Source organism: Ictidomys tridecemlineatus, chromosome 4 (genome assembly GCF_052094955.1).
Source record: "Ictidomys tridecemlineatus isolate mIctTri1 chromosome 4, mIctTri1.hap1, whole genome shotgun sequence".
NCBI classification, from domain to species: domain Eukaryota; kingdom Metazoa; phylum Chordata; class Mammalia; order Rodentia; family Sciuridae; genus Ictidomys; species Ictidomys tridecemlineatus.
This window is the reverse complement of record NC_135480.1, coordinates 143,553,449-143,577,042: the sequence shown is the minus strand read 5'-3', so window position 1 is coordinate 143,577,042 and position 23,594 is coordinate 143,553,449. Positions and strand designations below refer to the sequence as shown.

The 23,594-nt window shown below is 42.3% G+C and overlaps 2 protein-coding genes across 6 annotated transcripts in view; both read right to left on the bottom strand.

Annotated features, from left to right (window-relative positions):
* Window positions 1-23,594, bottom strand: part of Dock8 (dedicator of cytokinesis 8) — a 221,015-nt gene that overhangs the window by 3,703 nt on the left and 193,718 nt on the right. For 4 of the 5 annotated variants that reach the window (XM_078047566.1, XM_078047569.1, XM_078047570.1 and 1 more), the window contains 7 exons: window positions 22,751-22,894; window positions 21,426-21,557; window positions 20,844-20,978; window positions 19,364-19,453; window positions 15,180-15,416; window positions 12,522-12,665; window positions 11,217-11,323 (listed from right to left, as the gene is read on the bottom strand). In XM_078047566.1, coding sequence (XP_077903692.1) covers window positions 11,217-11,323; window positions 12,522-12,665; window positions 15,180-15,416; window positions 19,364-19,453; window positions 20,844-20,978; window positions 21,426-21,557; window positions 22,751-22,894 — 989 coding nt within the window. The remainder of the gene's footprint in view (window positions 1-11,216; window positions 11,324-12,521; window positions 12,666-15,179; window positions 15,417-19,363; window positions 19,454-20,843; window positions 20,979-21,425; window positions 21,558-22,750; window positions 22,895-23,594) is intronic. The other variant, XM_078047567.1, reaches the window with a different exon arrangement.
* Window positions 31-11,202, bottom strand: LOC120889798 (Golgi apparatus membrane protein TVP23 homolog B). Its single transcript, XM_078047571.1, has one exon. It carries the CDS (start codon window positions 7,663-7,665, stop codon window positions 7,267-7,269), a length of 399 nt encoding a protein of 132 aa, XP_077903697.1. The 5' UTR covers window positions 7,666-11,202; the 3' UTR covers window positions 31-7,266.

Sequence of the window (23,594 nt, the reverse complement as noted above, 5' to 3'; positions counted from 1 at the left end):
ATGCCCCAATGCTGTTGCCAGATATCTCTACAAACACCGAACGAAGTTTCAGGAGGACAGTCAAAGATGAGGAAGGTGGCACCCAGCTATGAGGCAAGAGAAGGCTACCTGGCCCCTTGGGAAAATTAAACCTATGAACACAGCTTCATCATGCAAATAGCCTGCTACACAAGAAGGAACTGATTTAATTGAAACCAAAAGAACTCCCTTAACTGGATTTTCACCTATCTTTTAAGTTTGACATTAATTGAAGCAAATTGTAGGATACCAAAGAGTTATTTATCAAAGGCTTTAGGGAAGACCTGGGAGGGAGGTTATATAGCCTTTGAATCCTGAGAAATCCATATCACCCCTTATTATTTTTTTATTGCCCCTTAACTAACAGTTATGAGCTACCACCATGTGTGAAATAAAATCAGTCTCAGGATGACTTCAAGGCCAAGGTTAGCCACACTGGCAGACTCCAAGAGGCGGGACAAGGTCTGCAGAAGGTAACTGCTAATTTGAGGATGTCTACTGTAACAAGTTTGTCAAAATTAACCATCTGTATTCTTTGTTTGTAGTAGTAACGGCAAGCTAACATATATGATTCCTACCCTGTGTCCTAGACTGGGTTCAATGTTTTATATGCAGACAGGACTAGGGTTGAAACCAACTCTACTCATTAGCAGCATGAACCACGGACATCCTCAATTTTATCAGGATGGAAAATGGGGATAGAATCTTATGTAATCTCCGAGGATTGTTGGGAGAGTTAAAGAAGATGTGAGGATAAGGTAGATTCGTGCTTCCACAGAATGGCAGAGTGTCTTTTCTAAAAATGGCCACAGGAATATACTGTTCTAGAACGTTGCCCATTTCCTGCTTCAAGAGGTGGATGATCCTGTATGGCTGCCTCTGTGTGCAGAATGTGGTGGAAGTGATGCTGTGTGACTGGAGGAAAAGGCAACGTGGCTTCCCTCCCTCCCTCCTTGTCTAGACACATGCCACAGGACTGAGCCATCCTGTGAACAGTCCAATCACCTGTAACTGCCAATGCTGGAAAGGAGGATGGGAGAAGGTAGAGGGAGGAGAAGCGGTTGTTGGAGTACCTCAGCACGACACCACACAGGAGAGAGGAAGCCACCTGCCACTCAAGCCCCAGCCACTGATGGCAACTGAGACACTCAGAGCAAGAACCTCCCACTAAGCCCAGAGCCACACACAGCAATTACAAGTTAGTGCTGTTGTTTTCAGCTGCTAAGCTTTGGGTAATCTGTCACATGGCAACAGAGAAACATGGTGTTTTGCAATATTAATAGCTAGATTTAAAATATTGATTTTATATAGTGATATTACTTTATATTCTAACAACTTTTATAATTTGTAAAAATGTATATTTGCTATATATTTTCCTTTTTACCATTTGGGTTATATCCTCCAGGATCTTTTACTAAAATTAAATCCATATTATGTTATTTTAAATCCATAAACTACAGAAGACTATGCACTAAATTTCCCTCTCAGAGAATAGCCATATCTCTTGGGAAATGCACACAGGATCATGAAACGATGGATGGTGCAAACAATTTTGTAAAAAGTCTCATCTGTGACATTTTCATTAGGTTCACAGACTCCTGAGCTGTGCTTGCTCTCTCTTAGGGATGTCCATTGAAGATATTCTGTGCCTCTTCCCTTCCTTTCTTAAAATGAATGTGCTCAGGGTTTTCCAGCTGTCACAGTCCTATAGAAGCCAAGCTGGTGGGGACTGGAAAGGGAAGCAAGTTGGTCCCCCCATAAGGTGGTTCCCAACTGTCTGGGGTCACCATACAAGGAGTCAGCGGTCTCCTACAGAGAGGGTGGTCACTGGCTCTCTCTTGCCCCTTTCTTCTGTAATGCTCTTTCAGCACAGCCCAGGCATCTGCCCTCCATGTGGCAAAATGTTGCTAGTTGCTTTCCTATTTCCCATTCCCTCTCTTGATTAGTAACCAAACTCCAGGAAAAGTACCCATCTGGAAAGTTCTGTTTCCTAGCCTCCCTTTCAGGTAGGCATGGCTGATGAGATACAAGATGAAATCACTTGAACAATTTTTAAAGAGCATTTAAAAATTTTTTGAAAAAATTTCATTTCTACTCCCTAGCAGCCCAATCACGACCATCAGAATAAGTGTGCTATTCCCAGGATAGCAGGACAGAAGAATGGAGAGAGCCAGGGGCTCTGATGACTGTATAAGGCCATTACACAGCTCTGTGTTGATCTCTGGCCTTATTGTATGTGAGAGAAAAATAAGTTTCTTATTTAAGTCATTCTTACTTATATTGTGTTATTAGCAACTGAGTGTAATTCCTAGAGGAAGAGCAAATCGTAGTTAAGAGGACAAACTCTGGAGCCAGAGTGTTCAACTTCCAATCTTGCTTTGCTTCCTACTGGCTTTGTGACATTAAAACAGTTTTTTCACCTCTTGGTGTCTTAGTTTCTTCATCTGTGAAGTGAAGATAATACTAGAATACTCCATAAAGTAATGTTGAGATTAAATGAGTTAAAACATATCAAATGCTTAGACAGGAACTGATGGACACATAGATAAAACCCAGAACGTTCAATGTTGTTTTTAGTATTTTTGCTGTTACACCCAGCCCAAACCCACTTGGGCAGTATGACCATGCTGGACTCACATCCTCGCCAACAATGGAAATTTTATATTTCAGTTCCTCTAGTTTATGGTTGGGAAACTAAGATGCAAAGGAGGTAAGTGCCCTGTTGAGTCTCACCTTCCTATGAGAACAACTGGGCAGGACATAAGCCAAAGATCCCGCTGCTCTCAGGCCAGTGTGTCTAATCAGCCCCTCTGTATCCTAAGGTACATTATAGAGGCAGATGTCATGGTAGACATTCTCTATATTTCAATCAGATTAAGTCTGTTTCCTATGCAAATTGATCAGTTCCCTGTATTAATTCATTTTATCCTGACACTAACTCTGGAAGATAGCTACTATTATTTTCATTTTATATTTGGGAAAACTAAGGTAAGTTTTCCAAAGTCACACAGCTGGTTAAGTGGAATGGGTATCTGGGTCTCGGCAATCTTGCACAAGTGTCCATACTCTTAACCCCAACACCACACATGCTGTCTGGGAAAGACTATCATGTCCAGCTAAAATCCAGGACGAGTGTCTTGGTATCAAGCTGAAGCGCCTTCCTCTAGAGCCTCGATTTGTAGTCTTTTCCCTTTCTTAGATTCTTCCTGGTAACTAGCAAATCTCCATTTGGGGCCTGGTGAGAAAAAGTTGCTGAAATGAGGGAAGAACCTGGTGGAGATGGGAGAAGCTCAGCAGTGGCTTCCACTCCTCCTGCAGCTGCAGTAATATGGGATCCAGAGCTTTTGGGTAAAGAAGCATTTTTTTAAAAAAATTCCTTTGGAATCCTAATCCTGACCTTTCCATGGGGAAAGCTACAGTGGATGTGAGAGTCCCATGAGCACCGCCACCTCCACAGGTTCCATCTCAGTGGCTTTTTCCACCTGCCCCCTGCATTGCCTCTCCCCTATACCCTGACCTGTCCACCCCAGCTGTCAAGGGCAGCCTGGTCCAATGTGAGGCCCATTTAAATTCTCAGTTTAAATCTTGGTTCTGCCTTTTGCTTGCTGTATAATGCTGGGCTAATCACAGCTGCCTTTCTTTGCCTCATTTCCTTTATAAAATGGTCCACGGGGATGAAATGGTGTCATTGTGTGAGCACCTAGCCAAGGAAATGCTCCTTCAGCACAGCCCGGAGTCAGTCCTTAGTGTGAAAGGGGTGCACAGCTCAAGGAAGTCACTCTTCCTGTGTGACTCCCTCCCTGCAGATGGGGAAGCACATGACCAAGAGCCCACGATTGTGGGGGCAGGGAGTGGACCCCAGGGCAGACAGGGAGCAGCTGTGGCCTGATTTCCTGCTGTCCCTATGGAGCCATCTGTACCTCTTCTGGATGAGCCACCCCAGAGGCGCCTGTATGGCTGCCTCCCCAGCACAGGTGCAGCAGCCCAGTGGCCCACTGTGGGAAGGGGGCTAGATCAGGGCTATGGGCTTGGGAAGGTGACCCCATCCTGAAAGCAAGAGGGCAGGAGGACCAAAAGCATGTCCAAGGAGGGGAGGGGAGGTGGGATAGTAGGGGAGAAGAGAGACACACTGCAGCCAAAATGAAGTTTTCTCTTTAGAGTCATTGTAGATGGGATGAAAAAGGGGAAAGAGTCCTGTATGTGTGTGTGTGTGTGTGTGTGTGTGTGTGTGTGTGTGTGTGTGTTTGTGGGGGCATGCCCACAGGCACATTAGCTATTCCACTTGGTTTTCAGTTTTTTACCTAGCATCTTTAACCCATTAATGCAGTCTCTGTGGCCCTGGAAAAATGACAAGTCACTTATATTTTCCCATTGTTGACCTGCTTCTGAGCAACCTCTCACGATAAAGATTTGCTTTCCCGGGGCTGGGGATGTGGCTCAAGCGGTAGCACGCTCGCCTGGCATGCGTGTGGCCTGGGTTCGATCCTCAGCACCACATACAAACAAAGATGTTGTGTCCGCCGAGAACTAAAAAATAAATATTAAAAAAAAAAAAAGATTTGCTTTCCCACTAAATATTCAGCTCTTTTTCCCTTTACTTTTTTCCTTCCACCCTCACTATGTGCACTTGGCTTTCCTTGCACTACTTGGGCAAATTCCTTCTTCTTTTTCTCATAGACCCTAATTCCAGTTTGAAACCATGGCCACTTAACACCCTTTTTTCTGACTCAATAACTGTACATGTGCAGCAGAGCTCTCTTGGAGAGTATCTGAAACACTGTTCTTAAGGGAACCTGTACTGCTATCTTTGATTTAAATTAAAATAAAATTTAGCCAGGTGCAGAGGGTCACACCTGTAATCTCAGTGGCTTGGGAGGCTGAGGCAGGAAGAGTCCAAGTTCAAAGCCAGACTCAGTGACTTAGTGAGGCTCTCAGTGAGATTCTATCTCAAAATAAAAAATATAAAAAGGGCTGGAAATGTGACTCAGTGGTTAAGTCCCCTGGGATTTAATCCCTGGTATAATTTTGAAAAATTAAATCAATTAGTCTTTATAGGAAGGAAAAATCCAGATATGTAAGAAGAAAATTTAGAAAGAGTGCAGTGCCTAAAAGAGTCTGGGTGCTTTGGGGAGCCAGGAGGGGACAGATCATGGCAACTCTTGGCTTCTGAGCTTCTGAGGTGTTCTCTTTTACTTCAGGGAAAGGCCGTAGAGGACAGAGGTCCCACTTGGCAGTCGTGTGAAGGACAGCAGGCCTGGCTGGAGGAGTGCTGGCTGCAGCAGGTCAGCTGCCAGCCTTCTTTGTGGCTGTGTCTGGTTCCGCTACAGCTGAGTCAGAGAGGCCACTGCCAGGTGGCAGCAGAACGAGCCACGTGGACCTGGCAAGGTCATGTTTCCGCTATGAGTTCTGCATCAGTAGGCTCACTTTGGACCTCTCAGAACTCTGGGCTTATTGATCAGCAGCCCAGGTGTGTGGGAAGCTGGAGCTCACTGAAGGGGAAGTCTGAGAGCAATTCAACCCCCACTTTCCACTCCTGTCACCTCCACTCTCTAAAGCAGAGTGGGGAGATGGCAACAAACGCACTTGACAAAACAGTTACTCTACATGTTGAACAGCTGTAACTTCCTGATTGGAGTTAGAAGCAATAAAACAGGGGTGGGGGCAGAAGAGAAGGTTTTCACATCTACTGTTTTCTTTTTCTTCTTCTCCTTTTTTTAGTGCTAGGGATTGAACCCGGAACCTTGCACAGTTCTACCACAAATCCTCATCCAGCTCTTTAAAAATTTTATTACATTTTGAGACGGGGTCTTGCTAAGTTGCTTAAGGTCTCACTGAGTTGCTGAGACTGAACTTATAACCCTCCTGCCTCCACTTTCTGAGAAGCTGGGATTATAGGTGTGCACTACCACATCTACTTACTAAGGGTACAATCTACATAATACCACTGTTCACCTATTTTAAGTGTAGTGTTGGTAAGTTTTAGTGAATTTATACCACCTCACCTCCCACTTTTGATCTATATGAAATAAAGTGGAGGAAAAGTCACCTGGGTTGACACAGATGAAATGTGAAAGGGCTTATGGTTCTGCCTGCAGCCCCATCCCAATTTTTTTTTTTGCTTTGTAAACAATAGTTTTATACAAATATAAAGTTGTGCATCTTCCATGCTATCACTCCAACAGACATTTATTCAACTAAAACAAAACATCTTTAAAAATATTTTAACAATGTACAAATACATTCACAACATAATCCGTTGATTAAAAGATTCCAACAAAGTTTCCAGTACCGACAACAGAATTTACTAATGCCTACAATAATTTGTAGATTGGTTTAGTTTACAGTTAACTATATTTCCTTGTTTAAGAAATATTATTAATACAAATGTATGATTTACAATATCCCCCTTATAGCAAGAAAAAATAGATTCATAAAATAAAATGTCGCTAGGCATTTATTACGCCAATTATTTAAATGATTACTCTTACTATGACGTAAGAATAATATTAATTTAGTACTAAAAGATTTTATTAGTCCAAAGACCACCAAAGAATTTCCAGGAAGTTCCAAAATAAAAATCTGACTATCCTTTCCATGAAATAAATAGAATAGCAGCAATCCCTGGGCATCCCTTAAACATAAACTATAAAGATTCCATTTATTATTTAGGCCTTAAGTATAAAAATAAAAGAAAATCTTATAAACTAGTTAACACTACCAGCCTGAATTTGGTTTTCACTTGTGCATGTCTAAGGTAAGCAATTTCAACATGAAGTATATATTTAAAATTAACATTTTTTTCTAACTTTTTAACTCATATACAAGCCAAGTGCTTATTCTTAATCATGGAATCAACTTATTTCTGAAAATAATCTACAGAAATAGTATGTAAACACACATACCTTTGAGATAGACTAAGAATATCCTATATTCTATGGATCAAAATGCAAATATCTCTGTAATATGTGTAAACCTAACACATTAATTTGGGATATATTGATACATTACTATATGCATACATATGTACACCATAAAATAGATTCTGACAATGTTTCTAGTGATATCATCATACTTCCCAGCCTCAACTACTAGAAAAAGAAAATTAAAACTTTGTTTAAAAAAAGAAAACAGTTTTCATAGTAACTTTGTAAGTGAAAACAAAACAAACAAAAAAACAATGTTCCTCTATGCAACTGAACTGAGCTCTAAACAGTTCATAATCAAGAATCTCTTTGCCCTTCCCCAATATCACAGAGAACATAAGTTTTCTCTCTGTTCATTTCCAGTGTTTTGTTTTAAAAACTGCTTTCTAAGATACGAGATAGCCATGCTGGTTAAATTCTTCCGGCTGCCCGCTTTGCACCTGATGTAACCACACAGGTTGGCACTCTGTAGTACCACACCCATGATAACCACAGCCAACCATTTCACTCTGAAGGAGAAGAGAGCACTAAAGGCAAATATCACCCACAGCACTGGACAGGCAATTAGTTTTAACCAAGAGATTCTTGATTCAGCCTCTGAAATAGTGTTATTCTCCTGAGGAGATGCCTTTCTGGACTCAAACACCCAATGATTCTTTCCATCATCATCAATATGATTCCACCACGGAAGGCCTACCATCAGTCTACCTGTGACATTCTTCATGCCCCAAAGTCACATGACAACAACAGGATAATCGTCACCATACAGGCAATAAAGCTGCTGCTGAGCAATTCACAGAGAAGATAGACTATAATGGCACTGACTCAGAAGAACAAATGGAGAAATGATGCCACTGGATGTCGGGTTTTGGATTTTCTTGGTCTATTAGTTGTCTCTTCTGTGTCAAACAATGAAACATCTTTGTCATCATTGCTGTCCTGAGACAACATGGCAACCGTGTGCCAGCCCCGCTTCGTCTTGTCCCATTTGAATTGGGACTTCGTCTCCCCATACATGTGGCAGGAAGCTGTGCTAAGGGTTTGCTGATGTTGGTTGGAGGAGTAGCAGTTTGAGAACTTTTACTTTTTTGAAGGGAATATAGGGAAGGTAAAAGAGGCCAATGACAACAGAGATGGCCTGAGGGGTTTAGGTCTGGGGGAGGGGAAAAATGTGAAAGGGATGCAATCAAGCAAACTCTACAGCCTCTCTTATTCAGTCTCCTCTATCCAGCTGTAGCATCAGCACCTAGGAATTGATTAGAAGTGCAGTCTCAGGCCCCAGTCTCAGACCTACTAAATCAGGACCTATATTTTGACAAGACCAGGTCCTGTGTAAGTGCAGGGAAGTTTGGGAAGCACTGATGGTCTCCTGGCATTCCCAGAACAAAATGCCACAGGCCAAGGGCAGCCAGGAAAGTGGGCCTACAGTCTGGTCTCATCAGGATGGGAATGATCACTGAGAAGGGTGGAGAATAGCATTTCAAATGGTGAATTCAATTTTAAAAAATCAGCTTTTTTGAGGGTAGGGAGTACCAGGGATTAAACTCAGGGGCCCTTGACCACTGAGCCATATCCTCAGCCCTATTTTGTATTTTATTTAGAGACAGGGTCTCACTGAGTTGATTAGCATCTTTCTGTTGCTGAGGCTGGCTTTGAACTCAAGATCCTCCTGCCTCAGCCTCCCAAGCTTCTGGGATTACAGACATGTGCCACCATGCCCAGCCCCAAATTTAGCATTTTTGCAGGCTATGTTGGGAGAAAGATAGATAACATCCTCAAAAACTAAATTATAACTTCATTAAAGGACCATTCCTAGAAAATCCCATTGTCTTTTGTGTCTCTTGCCTGAGACTAGTTTTCTCAGCTCCATTTGTAGTAACTTTTTCTGGGGCTGGGAGCTAATTAGGAATGTGAGTTCGATAAGGATTTCTTAGATACATTTAACCAGGTGGAGTCCTGGAGATGATCACACCCACAAGACATTAGATTGAAGATGTAGTACAGGAAATCAGTTTGAACTATAAGCAAAAGGAAAATCACTTCTTCCCTAATAAGCTTCCCTTTAAATTTAAACTGTACGCAAAGTCCTATTTACTAATATTGTCGCCTCTCTGATCTTTGCTTCCTGTCCTGGCAGGCTTTCAAGAACATGCTGCTCTAGCAGGACTGAGAGGAGTCCAGAAGCACCGTTGGCATTCCTGACTCCAAGTCTTGCGGTCATGATGGTCCAATTACCAGTAATGGCTTCCTCTTCCCACTACCCTTTTCTTCCCAACAGTTATTCAAGACAAGGTTTAAGTGGTGTTTTTCCACAAAGCCTGTTCTAATCATTCCACTCTGTAGTGGACCTGCCCTTTCTTATCTCTGTAGTCCTATATTTAGAACACTTAGAGTTCTTAGTGCAGGCTGCTTTGTGTTGTTATTTGGTGTGGACAATCATCAAGAACAGATGCTCTCTGCTCTTGTTCCCCTAATATCATACCTGGGTCACAGAAAGTACTCACTAAAGATTTCACAGGTCCCTTCAGAAGTCCAGAGAGCCCTGGACCACTGCAACCTTTGAAGGCCATATTTCCAACCTCATCCAACCCTAGCATCCTGATGAGTTTTCAATGACTTTAACAAACTTTAACTTTTGGCCTCCTTTCTCCTCATTCTGTCAAGTAAGCTTATTCCTATCCTTTATATGCTATGGTGTTAGTCAGCTTCTTGTTTCTGTGACAAAAATACCTGGCAAGAACAATTTAGAGGAGGAAAGATTTATTTTGAGCTCATAGTTTCAGAGGTTTAGTCTATGGTTGGCTGACCCCATTGTTTTGGGCCCAAGGTGAGGGTTCATATCATGGTAGCCAGGAAGCAGAGAGAGCAAGAGAAAAAGGGCCACAGGGAAGATGAACCCTTCCAGGTCACATTCCAAGTGATCCACCTCCTCCAGCCATGTCCCACCTGCCTAGAGTTATCACCCAGTTTGTCCATATTCAAATTAAGATGGAGTGATAAGGTTATGGTTCCCTTAATCCAAGCATTTCTCCTTGAACATTCCTACATTAATACAGGAGCTCCTAGGGGACACTTCATATCCAAATCCCAACTACTGCTCTAAGATTCTAGATAAAAAGAAACATTGGCATACATTTTTCTGACGTCCTTTTCTCTTGTAGGTGAAATGCCATCACATCCTTCCTAGTAATTCTTTTAAGGTCCCAGAGATGCAATACACCTGTCTATATTCTAAGAGATTCCAAGACTTCCCAAAGACCTACTTCCTGTCCAGGCTGACCCAGCTGCTCTGGAAGCCAGTTCCACTGCAGAATTCAGAAGCAGAGATGAGGCCTGTGTGACAAGGGGAAGTGTCTTCAGGATGACACTTTTGCAAAATCCTAGCTTGAGAACCTTACCTTTACCTCTCCATTTGAGGCAGTATCTCTTTCTCGGTTTTTAAAAACAAGTTATTTATGATTTGGGAAATTACAAAAATTGTCAATGCTAAGAACTTCTGGAACGCTAATGCATCAGTGGACTATCAGAACATCGGTGGAAATGTGGACTGTTCAGATGCAGAACACCTGGTTTGAACTCAGCCGCTGACTGGCTATGTGACTGTAAGTGAAATCACATCCCATCTCTGAACCTCTGATTCCTCTTTTGTAAAATGAGGATGATGATGTACCTGTCTTACACTGTGATTGTGAGCCATTCATGAGATTGTAGACATGAAGTGGCACTTCACAGTTCAAGTATAAATTACTTATGAGTAGTAGATGTAGTACTGCTCTACTGCAGTGGTTCTCAAACTTCAGTGCACATCAGCATCACCCAGCAGGACTTTTAAAATAAAATAAAATAAAATACTTAATTTTATTTATATATTTTTATGTGGTGATGAGGATTGGACCCAGTGCCTCACATGTGCTAGGCAAGCGCTCTACCACTGAACCACAACCCTAGTCCCCAGCAGAACTTTTAATGCAGAAATTGCTGGAACCCACCCCATGGGATTGGGTAGGTGAGAGGTGCCTGAGACTCCTTCTTTCCCCTCTTCCTTCCTTCCTTCCTTCCCTCCCTCCCTCCCTGCCTCCCTTTCTATATTTGCAGTGCTGGGGATTAAGCCCAGAGTCTTGTGCATGCTAGGTAAGTGTTCTACCATTAAGCTATACCTCCAGCACCATCTTATCTTTTTAGTAGGTTCTCAAGTGATAATAATGATGCTGGTATGGGGAACACATTTAGAGAGCCACTGCTGTACTGAAATTCCCACCCATTTCCATTTCTTACCTCATTATGAATTCCTTAAAGCATAACCTCAACTTGTTGTGATGTCGATAGAGTTTTGGGTCAGCTGGAATTTCAGCCAAGAACACTTGGGCTACTTCCAGTGGTCCCTGATGGAAAAAAGTAAGAAAACAAAATTGATATTGGAAAGAAAATTACATTATTTGGAGAAAATGTTGGAGTGGCTTCTTAGTTTTAACATTTAATTTTGTAGTTGGTTTGACTAAAACAAAAAGTCAAGGAAGGTCTTGAGCTTCTCAGGTAACTCTGATTCCTTAGGAGGAATCCTAAGTTTTAGGAGAATACTCACAGGTACAAATAGGCTTTCCTTGATACATAAAGGTAAAGCAAATGCATCAAAAGTTATGTGCTTCCAGTTTTTCTAAAAATTGCCTTATCTCTCTGCTCATACCCACTTATCTGGTTACCCTAGTGTTGACAACATTTTGCACAAGTGCCAGCTAGAGTCGGAGAGCTGTACAGTACTCAGATTGTCTGTGGCTGTGGGTTTACCGAGTCTTCCATTTTCATCAAAGGATTGGTACTTACAAAAACAAAATCTTCCTAATTATTTTCTGATCTTGGAAAGGTCATTTCTCCTCTAGCTGTTTGGCTCTCTTGATGTTAAGTGGACTCAGAATTTTGCTAGTGAATCCTCAGATGGAGAATGTGTTCAGTGATGCGCCTTGAATTTTTGAGTGTGGAGGGTGGGACAAGGGAGCATCTAGAACTGACATTAAGGGGGCCCACTGAATAGAGAGTTCTAGGCTAGTACCTCCCTCCATTTGAGACAGGCTTAGTCCCATGCTGAGTTTAGGAATTAGAGTTCTAACAAGTCTGAGAAGGTCTAGTTGGGTCTGAAGTGACCTAAGGAGCCTGATTCCCAGGAACTCCTTGCTGGCAAGACCCTTGCCCTGTCAGTTCATCCTGGAGCTGGATGGTCTAAGCCTTTGCTCCTCTCTCCTACAGAGAGGCTTAGCTTAGTCTTAGTCCTGAAACAACCTTGCCTATACCGGGCATGACTAAGGTCTCTTCCACAGGACCCCAGTCCTGGATCATACTGCCAGGTCTGGCCCTGATGTGGCATTCCTTAAACCTGGTCCGCTTATCTCTAGGATTTCTTTTCTACCTTAAGTTGTTAAACAAAAAAGAGGCCTCCTAAAAGTCTTCTAAACCACAAGAGTGTTCAGTTTAAATTTAGAAACATTGTTTGTACGTGGTTCAGACTTATCAACCTCAAGGAAGGAGGTAGACATCACAACCCAAACACTGAGAACTAGAGAAGCTGCCGCGGAGCTCGCTTGTTACCTGATTTACAGTGGCTCCTACAGAGCCTTGTAGCACCATCTGAAGCATCTTCGCATCAGGGGGCTCCTGGTTAATGGCCACTGCTAACTGCAGGGTCTTCTTCTTCATGTCTTCAATGGCAACTTCCATTGGAGTCAAAACAAACTGAGCATAAGACACAAATGTGGGGAAGTTACTGTCTGATCTCCCAAGCCATGAACAAACCTGGAGCTATAACAGAGAGGGCACCTGGATTTGAAAAAGCAGCGAAGACTTTCTGAGTAATCTTAATAGGCTTAAAAGAAGGAAGGACCTAACGTGTCCAGAGTACTTACCACGTTCCAGGAACTTTATATACATGTAACATTTATTCTTTTAAACGATTTTCCCATTCTTTCCATTTTATACTCAAAGGGGGATTTATAAGCTTAAGTTCTATAAAACGACACAGGTAGTCAATAGCAAGGTCCCATTATGTCTGCATTTATAAGTTCTTTCCATTCTGATCCTGAATGTGATGGGTTAATTCCTATCCCCCAAATTCATATGTTGAAGTCCTAACCTCCAGTAGCTCTGAATATGACCCCATTTGGACAGAGGCCTTCAGTGAAGTAATCAAGTTATTTCGGTGCTATGCCTAGAATAATTTAGTGTTCAAAAGTCAAAACAATAAGAAACACAGGAATGCCTTCCAAACCCAACTCCTGTTGACTGAGTCCCCAGGTCATGCTCTCTGTGCCCTCTGTGAATCCTCTTCGCTGACACGGTTGTCTTACTCAACACTGGCTGACAGGCTCAGCCATTGCTGTGCTTGCCCAATGAAGTGGATATTCACAAGCCATCTACTGCTCACCGACTTGATGATGCCTGTTATACTTGTTATTTTAATGACCTAATCTAATTAAATAAAGCCTAAACTGATGAAGTATGGGTGTGGATAGAAAAAGAGTTGTTTCTAAGAAAACTGAGCTGAGTGCTTGGGCAAGACAACATGAAAGTGAGCTGTTATAAAAATTCCTGTCATATTAGGTGTGCTCAAGACAACTATAAAAGGCTAGGGGAAGAAATCATAAAAATCTAGAAGCTTTCTACTCTTGTATTGTTAAACAAGAATCTTTAAGGCCTCATTCTTCTTTACAGAAAGCAAAACTGAAAATCATGGACAATGCACTATGGGTGTGGTTTATACAAGAAAGACAATGCTGAATTGTGATCAGTAAACCCATAATCAGAGAAGGTTGTGTCACTATATAAAAAAAAAGATGACATGAATAGGTACATGTAGCTGTTTTAAAGAAAAATAAAATGCTTATAACATATAATTTTGAACAATTCTGTGGTTTAAGAACTTTCTTTTTTTCTTTCCTTTTTTTTTTTAAACTGGGGATTAAACCTAGGGGTACTTAACTACTGAGCCACATTCCCAGCCCTTTTCATTTTAAGACAGGGTCTTGCTAAATTGCACAGGGCCTCGCTAAGTTGCTGAGGCTGGCTTTGAACTAGCATTCCTCCTGCCTCAGCCTCCAGAGCTGCTGGAATTATATGGCTGTGCTACTAAGTCCGCATTGCGGATTTTTTTTTTTGATCAGTCCTATTAAAACAGGTCAACCATCTTCTGTACACAGAGGTCTTTCCTGCCAATATATAGATGAAGAAACTGGGGACAAGTAGCTTGTGCAAAGTCACAGGAAGAAGCGTGGACTAGAAGTCCGTTGGTTCACTTATCTCATGGTCTCTTCCAATAACACACCACTAACTCCATGGGGTTGCTCACTCAGGCACCTGTCTCCAATAATTAACAAAAAACATGCCTAAATCATTTATGAGCTTTCAGGTATTTAAAAATTTTACATAAAATATTTAAAACTTAAATAATTCATCCCATGGGCATTGGTTCCAGGACACCCCTTCCCATACCCAAATCTGAGGATGCTCAAGCCCTTCCCATAAAATGGTATAGTATGTGTACATACTTCCTGTACTTTAAACCATCTCTAGATAACTTATAGTACCTAACCCAGTGCAAATGCTATGTAAATAGAGTCAAAGCATATTGTTTAGGGAATAGAGAGGAGAAAAAAGTCTGTATGTGTTCAGTATAGATGCAAGATTCTCCCCCAGTATTTCAGTCTGTGATTAGTTGACTGGATAGCTTTGGAGGATATGAAGGGGCGACTGTATATACATTTTATTTAAGTACATATTTTAAATAGAAATAAATATTAAACATTGCAATTAAATATGTAAATGTATTTACACTAGAGATATAGCTCTAAAGTGTTGAATAGATAATATAAAACAGGGCTATAAAACACGTACATGCCTAAATGGGATTCCCTGGCATCATGAGGGTTTGGCTCAATCATAGTATTATTTTTTTGGGGGGAAAGGGGGGCTGGGGATTAAACTCAGGGGCAATCAACCACTCAGCCACACCCCCAGCCCAATTTTGTATTTTATTTAGAGTCAGGGTCTCACTGAGTTGCTTAGCGCCTCACTTTGAACTTGACATCCTCCCTACTTAGCCTCCTGAGCTGCTGGGTCAATCACAGTATTTTAAGTGTGCCCCTCTACATGTTTCACTCCAGCCTCCCTTGAGGGAGTGCTCAGCTGTGTGTGTCCTGGGGGAGTCACCCAGGCCCACTCCTTCATGGTGGTGTTCCCCTCTGGGCACGTTACCTCCTCCTTCTGGATGACGCTGATTCTGGTCTTGATGTAGGGGAAGGCGTGCATGGTGGTCAGGACCGTGTTCCTCCGGTACTGTTCGTGCAGCTCTCCACGAGGCCGTCCCTCGAGGGTGAAGGGGGTGGTGTACATGAACCTCCGAAGGTTGAAATTCTTCTCAAAGTAGGTTACCCTGTCTTTCATCTCATACTCATCAAAGTAAGGTTCCACAAAAGTGATCTGTATGTAGGCCTGGAGGGAGAGGCAAGGGGAAGGAGGAGATGAGCCATTCTGCAAAGAGGATCCATGACACACTGAAGGGCATGCTGGAACAAGGCGCGTGGAAGCTACTGGGGCTGAGTGCATCAAGGGAGCATTCAGAACCGGCAGCTCCTCCTTTCCACCCCAGGGAAAGAAAGGGCCATGAGGAAGAGGAGAGGAATGTGCCTGTGGGAAGAGTCTGCGACACCAGGCGCTCTTTCCAAGCAGAACAGACCGATCCAACAGAAGCCTCAGTATGGAGATTTGCAAACTGCTATTCCTAAGAGCCAAGCTTTATTTTCCAGAGTTACCATGACTGTAACACACTTAGAAAGTGTGCATGGTCAGACTAAGAAAACTAATAGTACCAAGTGCTGGCAGGGACCGAGAGCAGCTGAAACTTTCATGCACAGATGAAGGGATGCAGGATACACAGCCACACGGCAAAACAGGTTAGCAACTTCTCATATAGTTAATGAACTGGCCCTCAGCCCTGCGATCTCATTCCTACCTACATGGGTGTTCAAGAGAAATGAAAACTTATAGCCACACAAAACTCTGTACACAAATGTCGATAATCACATTATTCATAAGACAAAAACTAGAAATAAACCAAACCAAAGGGATAAACAAACGGTGGCAGAGGAAGAGAGCAGAATAGTATTCATCAGTAGGCAGGACTGAACCAGAACAATATGGATGCACCAGATGGGCCATGCTAAGTGAGAGAAGCCAGCCTCAAATGGCTATGTGTGATTCCACATGGATACTTTCTGAAAGAGACACTGGTACAGAGATGGAATACAGATGAAGGACTGTCAGGGCTGGAAACAGAAAATCACTACAAAGCAGCATGGGGAAATGTTTTGGAGTGATGTATCATGATTGTGGCTACACATATTGGTTAAAACTCAAAGAACTAAAACTAAAACATTGAATTTAACTGTATGTGCAACATTTAAACACACTCATATGCATGTGTGCACACACACACAGTGAAAAAGGTGCTTATTAATTAAGAAGGTATCTTTATTTTTATTTTTTATGGTACTGGGGATTGAGCCCTCAGGTGCTCTACCACTGAGTTATATCTCCTTCCTTTTTATTTTTTTATTTTTGAGGCAGGGTCTCACTAAGTTGCTGAGGCTAACCTCCATCCAACTTGCCATCCTCCTGCCTCTGCTTCCTGAGTTGTTGGGATTACAGGTGTGCACCACTGTGCAGCAGAAAGGCATCTTTAAAAAATAAAGAAAGAAAGAAAAAGAATGGCAGTGGGCACAGATGCTGGGACACCCACCCAGGGGAGTGGATGGGTGGGGTCACTGACCTCAGACCATGAATCACTATTTAGTATAATGAAATCTGGTTGTGACTCTGGATTTAGGCTCTAATCCAAGCTCTCGTAACCCACCTTGGGGATTTAAGAGAGGAGATGTGGTCCTTGTGTTAGTGGTGATTCTTGAGGTCAGTGGTGATTCTGCATAGTTTACACTATGCCCAGATTGCTCTGGGCCACTCATCCAATCCAAGGGCTCCAGATATTTCTGTCTAAAGCTTAGTTCAACTCTTATCACAGTCACTATATTCAAGTCTAGGCTAGGAATGTTTCTTAAACAAGCAAATATTCTGAAAAATGTAGAAGAAAAGCAAACTCTGAAATATGGCTAGTTCCTCCCTATTTGCATCATCTTCATAACATCCCAGAAGACAGAGCTGAAGAAGGAGTCTGGATGGTTCACAGTTCACATACAGTGCTGTCAGATGGTGAGTGCTCCCTGTCCCTGGCCCTTTATTTCCAGCAGCCCAGAACATCATATGTGCTGTGAAGTGGACCGGGCAGGCAGTTCTCCCCCTGTGGCAATATAAAGAATATGTTGGCTCTTTGTCTCTGTTTTCTCCACAGAGCTTCAAAAACCCTTGGAATTTCCTGAGTGACAGGAGTCTTTGTTATGCTAATGAGGTGATCAGCCTTGGCCTTATGAATAGCTTCAGGTGGTCACCAAAAAGACCAATCTTATGATCAGACTGCTGGAACTTTGGGCCCGCCTGAGCTTTGAGAAGGGGGAGGGGCTGGACAGTGTGTTTTATCATGTGGCTACTGATTTATTCAAACACACCTATGTCATGAAACCCCAATAAAAACTGGTCACCCGGAGAATCAGTGATGTGCTGGCAGAGTACTGTGCCTGGATTCTACTCTGCAAGGGCACAGAAACTATGTGCTCTATCCCAGACCTTCGCCTATATGTGCCCTTCATTGTATGTCTGTAAACAGAAGAATGGTATTTCTTGACTTCTGTGAGTCATTCTAGTGAATTATCTGACCTTAGAGGTGTCATGGAAACTCCTAAATTTGTAGCTAGTTAGAAATGTGGGCAAGGTGCTATGGCACACGTCTGTGATTCCAGCAGCCTGATAGTTTGCGACAGGAGGATCATGAGTTCAAAGCCAGCCTCAGCAAAAGCGAGGCACTAAGCAACTCAGGGAGACCCTGTCTCTAAATAAAATACAAAATAGGGCTGGGGATGTGGCTTGGTGGCTGAGTGCCTCTGAGCACGATGGAGGACTGAGCTTGTGGAGTCTGATGCTAATTCTGGGTGGTAAGCATCAGAGTTGTATTGAGGTACACGTAGGTGGGGGTGAAATGGAATAGCCTGGGATAAACATGGGAAAACTGAAGGTCAAGCCCTTTTTGTCATTTCTCCAACAGCACAGAGATCCTGCACTCAGCTGAAAGGAGTACCTGCAGCCTAAAGAATGATACCTTTAAATACAGTCAGGGGAATGACACTGGCCAAATTATATCATTACATTGCGGGCATGTGCAAATATGTAACAACAAATCCCACTGTTATGTACAATTACAATGACTGATAAAAGTATGGGAAAAATAGCTGTCAGGCAGAAGTCTACATTTTTTAAACATGTTGTAAATTGAGAGTCTAAAGAGTTTATAGAAAGCCAGTAAAGAGCAGTGATGTGGGTTTGGACATGACAGACCCCACGTTGGAGTATTGGCTCTGTCACTTTGATATTCTTGGAAAATTGCCCAACATTTCTATTACCTCAATTTTCATATCTGGAAACAGAAACAACAAAGCCTATTTTAAAAACTTTTTTTTTAAAGAGAGAGAGAGAGAGAGAGAGAGAGAGAGAGAGAGAGAGAGAGAGAGAGAGAGAGAGAGAGAGAATATTTTTTAATATTTATTTTTCAGTTTTTGGTGAACACAACATCTTTATTTTTTATTTTATGTGGTGCTGAGATCGAACCCAGTGCTCCATGCATGCCATTACTGCTTGAGCCACATCCCCAGCCCCAACAAAGCCTATTTTTGAGGGCTGTTTGGGAATGAAATGAAAGGATGATAAAGAGTCTGATGCAGTACCAGGAACACTGTGGGTACTTTTTTTTCTTCCTTTCTGATACTGGGGATCGAACCCAGGGCCTCCCGGATGCTAGAAAAGCACTCTATCACTGAGCTACATCCCCAGTTCCAGTTGGGATTTGATAAATGAAAGCTCCTGTTGTGATTCGTGCCTTTGAGTATGTTTTCTTGAAGACCTGATCAGTTGCTGGGTGTGGTTGTGCACACCTGTAATTCCTGCTACTGGGGAGGCTGAGGCAGGAAGACTGCAAATTCAGGGCCCACCTGGAAACTGAATGAAACCCCTGTGTCAAAATAAATATTTACAGAAAGGGCTTGGGATGTAGCTTAGGGATAGGATGCTCCTTGGTTAAATCCCTAATACTGGGGGCAGAGGCAGGGGTGGAATTAAAGACCTAATAAATCTATAATGGAGCCCTTAGACAAAAATTTTTGGTTGCCTTTAAATGACTGGTGAGTCAATTCAGACAGAGGGAGGTCATTTTGTATTCTTAGGGTAGCATAAGGGAACTCAAGAACCTGATGGTTCTTTTTGGCAAATTTTCTCCATACCTTGTTAGGATCCAACTTGGTTTTGTCCACTGGGGTAGAATCTTTTATCACTTCCACAAATTCTGCACCGAAACACTGACCATAAAACCCCTAGGTAAGAGAAAACAATAGTTTATAAAGGTAATTTTAACATAATGCAACTTCTCTTCTCAGCAGTGGAGTAAGTTTGGAACAAGTGCAGTTTGTTCATTGATTATTCAGAGTCCCTCTGAGCTAATGAGCACAGTTCAGCATTTCCTGAGACATAAATAAAAATATGAGCAAGTCCAGCACCGTCAGTTGATATATGGTTCTCTACAAAGTGTACACCCTGCCTCGAATTCAGTGAGCGTCATCCTATTTCCTGAGGCATCTGCAGAGGTATGGCACAGTTTTCCTCTTTTTGTATCTTAAGAACTTAGAGGTCACCAGGCTTCCCATCGTGTGGCAAACCACTATGTGCAAGAAGACACATAGTGTCTTATACACCTTTAATTCTAAGTTGGGGGAACAATATTAGGGAACCAATTGGCCTGAGTCAGTGACTACTTTTCCTTCTTATGAGCTTATTGTCTTTGGGCAAGACGCCCAACCACTCTGGGCCATGGCTTCTTTGAGTCAAGTAAGGATAAAAGTCCTTTTCTTATTTGGCAGGGATAATAGTTCAAGGAGCAATTAGGTAACAAAAGTGTTTTAAGTTTTACAGACATAAAAGGGCATATATCCCAAGCAATAGCAAGAAAGAATAAGGAGTGACTCTTTGGTTAATAGTTGTCAGCACTTCAGGGGACCTTAGTCACTCAGCCCCAGAAGGTGCTCTTTTGGAGGCACTCCTTGGGTTTCTTCCTGGGGTTTTGATAGTCTTCCTTTCAATAACTGTTTCTTTTCTTTTCTTTTTTTTTTTTTTTGGATTTTTCTTCACACAGTTTATTTTTTGTCCATCTTTTCAGCCTTTCCTGCCAGAACATGCTGCTTTTTATTGTTTCATTACTGACCAAGTGTAGATGGCAGGTTGCAGCTACTGTCAAGAATGTCCTTATCAGAACAGCCTGTGCTGTCCAGCAACACCACAATGACAGCAGGAGGGTGACTCAGAAGTATGATTGGATTGCTTAGAAGTTGAGGTGGCAAACTTCACCCTAAAAAACCCTTTTACTCTGCATCTGTTAGTATATATCACTAACATTGGGAATGGAGCATAAGAAGATGTGACACTGACTGGATTTTATATGACTTGAAAATAAACATTCATGATATAAATTTATAAATTTTTAAAGACATGTACAGGATCTTAGGGGAAAACTATGCAAATCTTGCTTTACCTCATGATCTCAGCTAACCCTTCATATAATAAATACAAAATAAATGTAATGTGGAAAATGTATGTATACCTCAATGCTGAATCCTGGCCTTTTTTTTTTTTCCCCTTTTTGGTAGTGATTCACTGTAACTTGCTTTTGTGAAGTATACAATGGCAAGCACACAAAATCACTTTTCTTACCTCTAGTCTATGTGAGATCTCAGGAAGCTTTGTAATTGCAGGTTCCTTGTAAACAAATTCCTGCTCATCCAAATCCCCAAATTTGGATCCATAGAAACCAACTCGGAAGTAAGTTCCAAACATTCTCTTGTGATCCTATTAAGCAAAATAAGAAAACCTCTCTCTAGTGATGTCATTCTTGAGGATCCACTGGGTTAAAAGGGTTTTTTATTATGTTACAAACATATCAATTCTACAGTTGATATAAACAAAAATCCCTCTACTAAGCAAAGTCAATGTTTATAGAATAAATTTTGGAAATAATAACGAAATAAATCCCATGAAAGATTTCTTGGACTTTATTTTAAGTGAATTTAAAAGATTCTCACATTTCCTGGTTATAAAGTAAGTCAAGCTGCCTTTCACACTGTGAAATCCGGACCTCTGTCAGTTTTGGGCCCTTTTCTGTTTGATGGGTGAGAACTACAGTAATGTGCTCAAGGTCAATGAGTTTCTAGAGAGGAAGGAGGACTGACCACGGTCTCCAGGACAGGGTCATCTACCACTCAGTAACAGTACCCATTAGCAAAGACACCCAGCTACCTTGTTAATGATGTTGTCGAACGCCTTCTGCAGCTTGTCATGAGTGGAGGTCAGCTTCCGGAAGTCTCGATGCGCTTCCAGAATAGGGATGACCAGCTTGTAGACCTCATTAACCGTCTCATACAAGCCCCCCTTAGAGAGACGAGAAGAGCATCAAAGAAAATTTAATACAATGGAAACTTAAGAGCAACCAGAGTTTACTATGCAAACATTGTGCTGGAGAATGGATATACCTCTGTGCCCCAGTATTTTACACAGCAGGAATGCTGTCCCAGCATCTCAACATTCAAAATGGACCAGACACATTGCTAAATGGTTCTATATGAAGATGTGAAATAGAAAGGCTTTCTCAGACTAAAAGGAGAGAAGATTTGACACTGAGGACTAAGAACATTCAGGAAGGCAGCTTTTATGTATTTAAATAGTGTCAGAGGTCCTCCTCTAGACAGATGCTTATTGCATGCCCACCAGGGAGTTAACAGGATTCTAGCTAAAATTTCAAGAAAATAAGAGTATATTGGACCTTTTCTGAATCCTGAAAGAGAAAGTAGGAAGAAAAACAAGACAATGGTTAAAACAATAATTAATATACATAGAAGTTATAGGGAGAAAATTTGGAGGTGAAAAGCAGAAAATAAAGAATAATATAGGGAGAAAAATAAATTGGTTATTCTAAATATAGCAGAATATTAAATATTTACTTGGCTTACAATGTGGGGGAAGGAGATCATTAAAGCAAAAATGGATAAGAGGCTTTTCTCTTTGATCTGAATCCAGTGACGTCTTCTATATATTTTTTTCTCTTATTTGGAGCATTCAGACCCTGATTAGGCTAATGTGGGGGGTGTCTGTGGTTTTTGCTCCTGCATTTCTCTGAGCTGGTCCTGCCTGTGAGGCTCTTGAAGATGACTCGGTTGTTAGGAGGGAGGACACCATGGATTTTTGCCCTCTCCCTGCAGTGGCTCCTTCCCATCTTTTTCTCTCTGAGAGAGAAAATGAGGGAGTGAGAACATGCCTCGTCATTTATTGTGTAACCCTGGGCAAGCCATTTCACCTCGTTGTGGCTTAGCTTCCATCCCTATTAAATGGAAATAATACTGTGAAACTGCTGTCCAGCCAACACGCATGTAGTGAAAACCAGAACACGGCAGTGATGAAAGGCCTTCCCACCTCCCTTGGAGAGCTGACGCAATCTGTGCACATCAAAGTCCTCCCTGGGCCCTGCCCCTGTCCTGCATGCCCCTGGCATCTGTGGAGAGGGCTCACTAGGCCGTGAAGGCTGGGCATTCCCGAGCTCAGCCCTGGGATGCCCTCTGGACACTGACCGTGCTGAAGAGCTCGGCAGCCTGCTCCAGGAGGCCCACCAGGCCGCTCTCAGTGAAGTACCGGCCCGAGCACACCCCATCCTCATCGGGTGACAAGGTGTCATCAGAGACTGCAGACTCCTCCAGCACGTTGGAAGAAATATTCTGTAAGAAAACACAGTATGAGCCCAGAGAACATGGGACCAGTTGAATACTGGACCATAGGAACCCAGAAGGTAGGAGTGTGGAAGCAGAAATCCAGGATCCTAGCCAGGCGCGGTGGTGCACACCTGTAATCTCAGCGGCTCAGGATGCTGAGACAGGAGGATCAGGAATTCAAAGCCAGCGTCAGCAATGGTAAGGCAAAAAGCAGCTCAGTGGGACCCTGACTCCAAGTCAAATGCAAAATAGGGCTGGGGATGTGGCTCAGTGGTCTAGTGCCTCTGTGTTGTTCAATCCCTGGTACCAAAAACAAACAAACAAACAAATAAATAAATATTAAAGAACCCCAGGATCCTCACCAAGGCTGTGATTATGGCAGGTCTGATGTTCTACCCAGAAGAGTTCCTGGCTGACATTCATTTTGAAAGCATACATTGAGCAGCCAGTCTTCAAACCCCCACATTTCCTTTCTACTTTTAACCACCAGGAGATTTTATATAAGGAACATTTCCCTTCATATAAGAACAATTGAGTTGAAACAACCCCACATTAGCAAAAACAACCCTAAGGGACAAATAGCAAGGGTCTTGGTTTTTAAAAAGCAAAGGCCAACACTCAGTTAACTTGGCTCTTTGTCATAGCTCAATAAATCTCCGACTTCTGTGTTTTTCTCCTGAAGTCTTGACTTTCAGGTAAATAGCCA